At 33.9% G+C, this 8,125-nt stretch overlaps 1 protein-coding gene across 1 annotated transcript; it reads right to left on the reverse strand.

Annotated features, from left to right (window-relative positions):
* Positions 1-289: 289 nt before the first annotated feature.
* Positions 290-1,210, reverse strand: LOC129895051 (PLAT domain-containing protein 3-like). Its single transcript, XM_055970682.1, has 2 exons — positions 1,044-1,210; positions 290-906 (listed from the first exon to the last, which is right to left on the reverse strand). The coding sequence occupies exons 1-2, from the start codon at positions 1,122-1,124 to the stop codon at positions 439-441; spliced, it is 549 nt and encodes a 182-aa protein (XP_055826657.1). The 5' UTR covers positions 1,125-1,210; the 3' UTR covers positions 290-438.
* Positions 1,211-8,125: the final 6,915 nt, after the last annotated feature.

Raw genomic sequence — 8,125 nt, forward strand, 5'->3', positions numbered from 1 at the left:
TGTTGCTCTGTGAAACTCCGCATCAATTTGAGGGGATGCTAGCATATGGTTGAGTAACAACCCATATTGAAATATTGTATTAATTGGTTAGATATTTATTGTATTGTAAAATTAAATAGCCAAATGTTCTTTAGCTTAATTATAAACATAATTAATTAGCTAAGTTTAAGTAGCATTGAATTGTAAAAACATATTTTCTGTTTCAATGTTTATTGTTCAGTAAATAAGATTGTAACAATTCTTTCGTACCGTCGTTATTCAATCCTATTAGACTATTGACAAATTAGGGAAGACAAAAAGAGAGGATAGATTCTTTATTGAGTTCTCTAAAGTGTCCATGACAGCACACAAATCATATTTGTTCCCACTCACAAAAAGAGAAGAGAAAAATAAATAGATATTCTGGGCCCTGCCCCACTAAAGCCCAACAAACTCGAATTAAATTACATCAACCATTGGATAAGATTCAGAATCATAAAGGGCCTGTTGCTCACCGGACTTGGGCTTCTTACAGTTGTTCTTGATAGCCGTCAGCTCATACGGCGAAACATCAGTGGCGAGCCACTGGTCCACATTGAACAACTGCTGGTTGCATTGTTTGTGAGCTCCGGTAACGGTGACTTCCACGTATTTACAGTACCATCCATGGTGTGGGCCTGTACCATCGGAAGTCAAGTTCATTTTACAGATCTGCCCATTCAAACATGGACCCTTCCCACTGAAGATATCCAAGTTTCCCCTTTCGAAATAGTTGTAACCTGGACCCATAAGCCCACCCCATGCCTCTATGTTCTTGATTCTAAGTCCATAACCATCGGCATCGTAGAGAGTAAAGCTAATGTTTGAATCGGTTCCAGCCTTTATGATTGAGCCAGTGCGAATGTAAGCTGTGTACACACAATCATCCTGCATTTCCCCATCAAATAAGCAATTGCAAATTAAAATAGAATAACAGAAGGTAATTAGTTTATTACAATGAGACACTGCTGCGTCTATTCTAGATCTACAACAATTGTATGACTAGATAGGGAAGTGTGACTTACAGCAGCAATAGAAGAAATGGAGATGCACAAGAGGATGATCATGAGATGGAACCAGATTTGGTTAACTTGAGCTACTCCCATATTGTCACCTTCTCGATCCGTCTAATTTTCTCTTTCTCTAGAAAATGATTTTGTGACAGTGGTGGAGTCTATAATGGTATGATATTGATATAGGAGTAGTTTATTTATAGATTGGATCAAAAGATCAGCGGGGCCAATATAATAATACTTTTTTCCTTCATTTTTACACATAACACACTTGTTAAGAAATAGTAATAAATAGAATCATAATTTTATCCTTTTTAATTATATAATAACAATGTCTAGTGAAATTTATTAAGTGTGTTTGAAGAGGATAATATGCATAAATTTATCATTACCTCATGAAAGTTGAAAATATTATTTATAAAAGGCCCTCATTCAAATATATCCGAGTTAAGTAATAGAGAAGAAACAATAATAGACAAAGCATATCAATTAATAAAAAAAAAAGATATAGAATAAAAAACATATTCAAAAAAAGATTACACTAATAATAAAAATAAATTAAACTAAATTACAAAATATCTCTTAATTTTTAAAATTAAATAAATAAGAATGAAGGAAGGAGTATTATATTAGGAGTTTGAAGGGTCAACATAACAACATAACGGGCAATATGAACGCCTACACGTGAATTACACGCTACAATAAAGTGTGAGTAGATGAATAAATAATTAACTCGACGTGCAGTACAGCATATGAATGATATCGAGACGATGTTCCCATTACTATAATTGAAGCAACATGCCTCTTGGCTCTCTACTGTCAACTGTCACTACATCCTACCAGATCTTAAGCTTTGAATTCATAATTTATTTATTTTTATGAAAATAAACAAGTCATCATCGTGGTGGAGGTGTGCCTCGGAGTATTTTAAATGCATCCCTCCTCCCTTCCTCTCCCTAAAATTATTTGCCTTTTACACTTTAAAAAATATTAATAAGAATGGATTATCTTAAACTTCTAAAATGAAAAATAATTTGAGACAATGATATTTAGAAATCAAAACAAATAATTTAAGAAGGAAGTAGTTGTCAACGTATAATTACAAAAAATAGTTACCATCAGCTTACAGCTATTGGGGCTATTATTGAAGATTGCAAAAATTTGTTGGAAATGAATAAGGCAACCATAAGAGTAGGGCAAACATCAATAAGGGCTAGACCCGTTCAAAGGCGGAGCTAGAACTAGGAGTTTGAGGGTTCTAAATAAGAAAAAAAATATTGTAAAACATGTTTTTTTTAGGCATAATACATAAACTGACTACTCAACCTGACTTCAAATTTTAAGTATGACCTCCAACTTTCATAGTACACAAATAGGCACTTTAACTATCCATTTCTTAAACCAAAAAACACGTGACTCCAATAGCCAAAATACGTGATATACAAACGTTCCCACGTGGATTTTTAAGGCACTCAGTGGCTGCCACCTAATTAAAAAAATTACACATATTTTATAATTAAAAAAAAATTAAAGAAAGGGATTCATTAAGGGTAAAATTGTCATTTCTGCTTTTTTTACTGTTGTGGGCCTCAAAAACTACATTTGACACGCTTGAATTGCATCTCCATCACTCGTTTAGTCAGGTTGGATTCACGTATTTTTTTTGTTTAAGAAATGGATAGTTAAAGTCTTTATTTGTGCACTATAAGAGTCGGAGGTCATACTTAAAATTTGAAGTCAAGTTTAGGAGTTAATTTATGTATTATGCCTTCCTTTTAAAAAGAAAGAGAAACTTTGATGATAGTGGGATTTAAACCAGTGTTTTAAAAGAAGTGGGTGCAAGGCGATGCGTTTTATACAGTATGGGGCGAAGCATAAGCCCTGAGACACGGTGCGTAAGTTACATGAATCTACGGGACATACATCTCATGTATTTTCAATTTTTTAATTTTATTACTTAAAAAATAAGCAAAAGTTAAACTTTCAATGATTTTACAAATAAGTTTTAATAAATAACCAATTATATAGAAAAAAATATCATAATTATTATTTGAGAAAGGTATTCATAACTAATAATATAGAAAAAAGTATTATAATTACTATTCGAGAAAGGTAACAACTAACAACACAAAAAAATGATAATAGCCAAAATAATCTTTTAAGATAAAATTATCATTCATCATTACATTTACTAGTTCTTCTCACCTTCAATTAATATTTGCACTGATTATTGTTTATATATTTTAAAGTAAGAAAATAGAAGGTGTAAGAGTAATGACAAAAAATGGATAAAGTTGTCTCAAGAACATAGTGCTATAAAAGATCTATCTTATCATTTTCAGACACAATTATCTAAAATATTATTTATAGCAATGTCATTTTCTATACGAGTTTATTTATACATTTTAGAATAAATCCGTACAACCTAAAAAAATATGACAACATAAAATATAAATGTCATTACTCTGATAATAAAAAATATGATTTAAAGAAAAAATGGATTAAAAAAAACATTAACGCCTGGGGCATAGTTTTTACGTCCAGGACTTACGTTTTTATGCCCTATGCTTACGCCTCAAATTCTAAGACTTACGCCCTATGAATCTACGCCTTTAATTTGCGCTCCGAAGCATTTTTGATACGCCCTGACTCGGGGCTCGCCCCCAAAACGTATTTTGAAACACTAGTTCAAACCCACAACTTTAATGTGGGAAAGAGTTCCCATGGAACCTTCCTTATCAGTGAGCCGCCAGTTAGACTTGTTTCGAGGGTTCACAACTTAATATATATATATATATATATATATATATTAATATAAATGCAGGGTCTACAAAAAAGCTAGTGGGTTCGTTCGAACCACTGAACTCCACTTAGCTCCGTCCCTAGACTTGTTGAACTAGGTCGGGACAACCATTATTTGATAGGGCTGGGCTAATATTTTTAGAGATTATTTAAGATTATGACTTTTTAACTCGACCCGAATAATCCCACTAGACTTTCGAGCTTGAGCAATGTGGTTCGGCTAGCCCGTGGGCTAAATAAAAAATAATTTAAAATATAATATAATATAATACTAAAATAACAAAAGGACTCCAAACATAAAGTTTTAAATCATGCATATAAATATTACGAAATTTAAAAATCCAAAATATTAAAAATATTTACTTGTACGGTTGTATTTAAAATATTTACATAAAATGACAATGATTTCATATTGAACTCATACAACCAAATCTTTACTTGGTGCAAAACTTATAGCTATTATTAAGATTATCTTATTTATGAATTTGAGACATGGTTTACAAGTAGTAAACACCATGCAATAGTGTTTTGTCGATATTTATGTTAACATTTTAAAAGTAGAATTTAAATTATAAAAATATATATTCTGTAAAAAATGTGGGTTGGATAGTGCGACCCGTAGCCAATGTAGTTGTGGGTAGGGATGATTGTTTTTTGTCCCGCCAAAATAATGAATCAGCTCGACCCGACTCGCAAAGTTTCAAAGCCTGTATGGGTTGAACCTGCCCATATTGACAACTTTATATAAGATAGGCAAACAAATGTGTAGAATTAATATTCTGCTAAGCAAATAAAGGTCATGACCATTAAGAAAATATGGTACTTCCTCAAAATAAAAATAAGTGGCATATGCATTTTTTCATTTTGTTTCAAATAAGTGACTTTTAACATCATCAAGAAGACATTAATGATGTTTTTTTTTTAATTTTAAATTTTACCCTTATTTATATAAAAGAATTTTTACAAAACCAAAAATTGATTACATTTTTTTCAAGATATTAATTAAGGGTAACTTAGTACAAATACATAATACTTTCTAGGAATGAGTAATTTTGTCACTACCCAATTTACCAAATCATGCCGACATATACTCTATTCTTAACTAGATAGAAGAACTCTTAACATACAACCAAGAATATGTAGAAAATAATTCAATTAACGATGCTCTTAATAAATAACAGATATGTTTTTTAATATTAAAATTAATGACAACTGATAATTGTACAAGTAATTAACCAAATGAAATCAAACAATTCCCAACACCTAGCTTAGGCATGTACAAGAGCTCCACAGGCACAATGGAGCTAGGGTCACCAACAAACTTCCTTAACAAAGACACATGAAACACCAGATGCACCGATGCCAACTCAGTAGGCAAACACAAATCATATGCCACCTTGCCAATCCGCCTCAAAATCTGATATAGGCCTACATAGAAGGGATTAAGCTTGTATTTCTTGCCAAAGCGCATCACTCCCTTCATGGTGAAATTTTTAAGTAAGCCCAGTCATCAACCTCAAATTCAAGATCTCTTCTCCTCATGTCAGAACAGGACCTTTGTCGACTCTGGATAGTCTTTAATCTTTTTCTAATCAATCTAACATTTTTCATAGCCTTATACACCAACTTGAGAACTATCAAGTCTACTTCACCAACTTCAAACCAATCAATATGAGATCTATACCTCCTACCATATAAGGCCTCAACTGGAGCCATCTGAATGTTGGAATGTTAACTATTATTATAGGCAAAATCTATCAATGGAAAATGATTATCCCTATTACCCTTGAAATCAATGACGTAGGTCCTCAATATATCCTCTAAGGTCTGAATAGTACACTCAGCTTGACCGTCGATCTGAGGGTGAAAAGTTATGCTAAGTTTTACTTGAGTTCCAAGAGCTTTTGGTAGGATCTCCAAAACTGAGATGTGTACTCAAACTTGAGTTCCAAGATCCTTTTGGAAGAATCTCCAAAACTGAGATGTGAATTGAGTACCTTGATCTTAAATGATAGACAATGGAACATCATGAAGCTTAAACAACTCGCGAACATAAAGTCTAGCATAGTCCTCGGCCGAATAGGAAGTCTTAATTAGAAGAAAATGAGCCGACTTAGTCATTCGATCAACAATTACCCAAATAGAATCATGTTGCCTTGAGGTATGAGGCAAAACGGTAATGATGTCCATATTCAAGTTTTTCCACTTCCAAGTGGAATCTCAATATCTTGAGCTAAACCTCTCACTTTTTTACGCTCAAGTTTCACTTGTTGACAATTAGGGTACTTTTCCACAAACTCTGCGATATCCCTCTTCATGTCATTCCACCAATACATTTCTCTCAAATCTCAATACATCTTTGTAGAACTAGAATGAATAAAGTACCTTAAACTTTGAACTTTAGGCAATATCATTTTCCTTAAGCCATCAATATTGGGAGCGCAAAACCGACCTTGATATCTAAGCACATCATTTCCCCCTTGAGAGAAATCCTCAATGGCTTTTTCAGCAACTGTTCTTCAACTCAATCAAAGTAGCATCATTATCTTGCTTGGCCTTGACATCTATCACAAGAGGCGATTTGGAACCATTTTAAACAACAACACCATCCTCGAAATCAACCAAGCAAACACCCAAACTGGCTAATCAATGAATATAACGAACTAACTTCTTCTTTGCATCCTCAACATGGGCAATACTATTCATGGACAATCTACTAAGAGTATCAACAACCACATCTGCTTTACCCAAATGGTACATTACACTCATGTCATAGTCCTTCAATAACTCAAGCAATCTCCTTTGTCGGAGATTAAAATTCTTTTGAGTGAACACATATTGCAAACTCTTATGATCAGTAAATACATCAACTTGAACCCCCTAAAGGTGGTGTCTCCAAATCTTTAAAGCAAATACCACCCTGTTAACTCCAAGTGATGATTCGGGTTCTTTTTATGCACCTCGAGTTGCCTAGAAGCATAGGCTATCACCTTACCATTTTGCATCAAAACACAACTAAGATTAACTCTTAAAGTATCGTAATAAACAACAAAACCATTGGATCTTTCTGACAAGGTCCACTCCAGATCGAAAGTAAGCCTATATTTCAACTCTTGGAATCTTTTATCACATGCCTCATATCATTGGAATTTCAACTTTTTTGAGTCAAAATAGTCAAGGTCAATGCAATAAAAGAGAAACCTTTCACAAATCGTCTATGATAACTAGCTAAGCCCAGGAAACTCTAAATATCAAAAGAGACAAAGGTCTAGGTGTCTTTATGATAGCTTGAAGGGGTACAATCTCGATAGAATCTCTTAGCATGAATGGACTCATAAATTGGAGCATAAACACTGAAGATTTATAGAAGGCGTTCAGGATCAATCCCAAACTTCATTTCTATATATAGAGTCACAAAATACTAATTTACAGCTGGATCAAGTAAGGCATAAACATCAAGGGAAAAGACTTTAAGTATACCATCGACGATATTTGGCGAGTTCTCCTAATCTTGATAGCTAGCCATTTCATAAAGATGGTTTGAACCCATGCATGTCCCTTAAGTAGTACCTGTTTAGGAAACCCTACTAGAGGAGTTATTGATAAAGACTAGGTTTATTTTCCCTTAACACTCTACCTCCCAATTGGGCGGTCTCTCATAATGTGACCTACCTGTCGATACTTGTAGCAACCATTTGTGCCATCAAGACACTCCCACAGATGGGGCCTACTAACCTTACCATAAGGTGGTTTCATATGTTTGCCAAATCTACTGAAAAATTTCTTAATCTTAGACCTCATATCCCAAATTATCTCTGAAGCATACCTGGATAGCTGAATAAATTTGAGATTGAACTTTTTCACTGTCAACCTTCCCTAATTTAAGTGCACAGACTCTTCTACTTTCGCCTACCTTAGCTCTTAGGGACATAAGTGATCCAATAATGCCTCTTCAAAATCAACCCAAACTGCTGGCTCAACATCATTACCATGACATTCATCCCACTAATTATACCAGATATTGGCTATATCCTTAAGTTGATAAAAGATGGGTTCAACTCCTTCGATATCAGTAGTATGCATGGCCTTAAGTATCTTCCACATCCCTTCAATGAAATTTTGAGGATCCTCCGCTATCTTGGACCTGGTGAACATATGTGGGTTCATCCTCAAGAAATTCCTAATCTTTGTCGCAGCTAACGACTCTTGGAGACTGGAGTTAGTAACAATGGTGACTTAATGACTTGACTAAGTAGACATGAACTAGGACATCTCATAATAGCTCCCTAGAA

This window comes from Solanum dulcamara, chromosome 7 (genome assembly GCF_947179165.1).
Source record: "Solanum dulcamara chromosome 7, daSolDulc1.2, whole genome shotgun sequence".
Lineage (NCBI taxonomy): Eukaryota > Viridiplantae > Streptophyta > Magnoliopsida > Solanales > Solanaceae > Solanum > Solanum dulcamara.

Bases quoted from the DNA above. Each gene is read 5' to 3' on its own strand.
- LOC129895051 (XM_055970682.1), bottom strand. From the start codon at position 1,124: ATGGGAGTAGCTCAAGTTAACCAAATCTGGTTCCATCTCATGATCATC. The intron at 907-1,043 runs GTAAGTCACACT...GGGGAAATGCAG, and splicing joins CCATTTCTTCTATTGCTGCT to GATGATTGTGTGTACACAGC.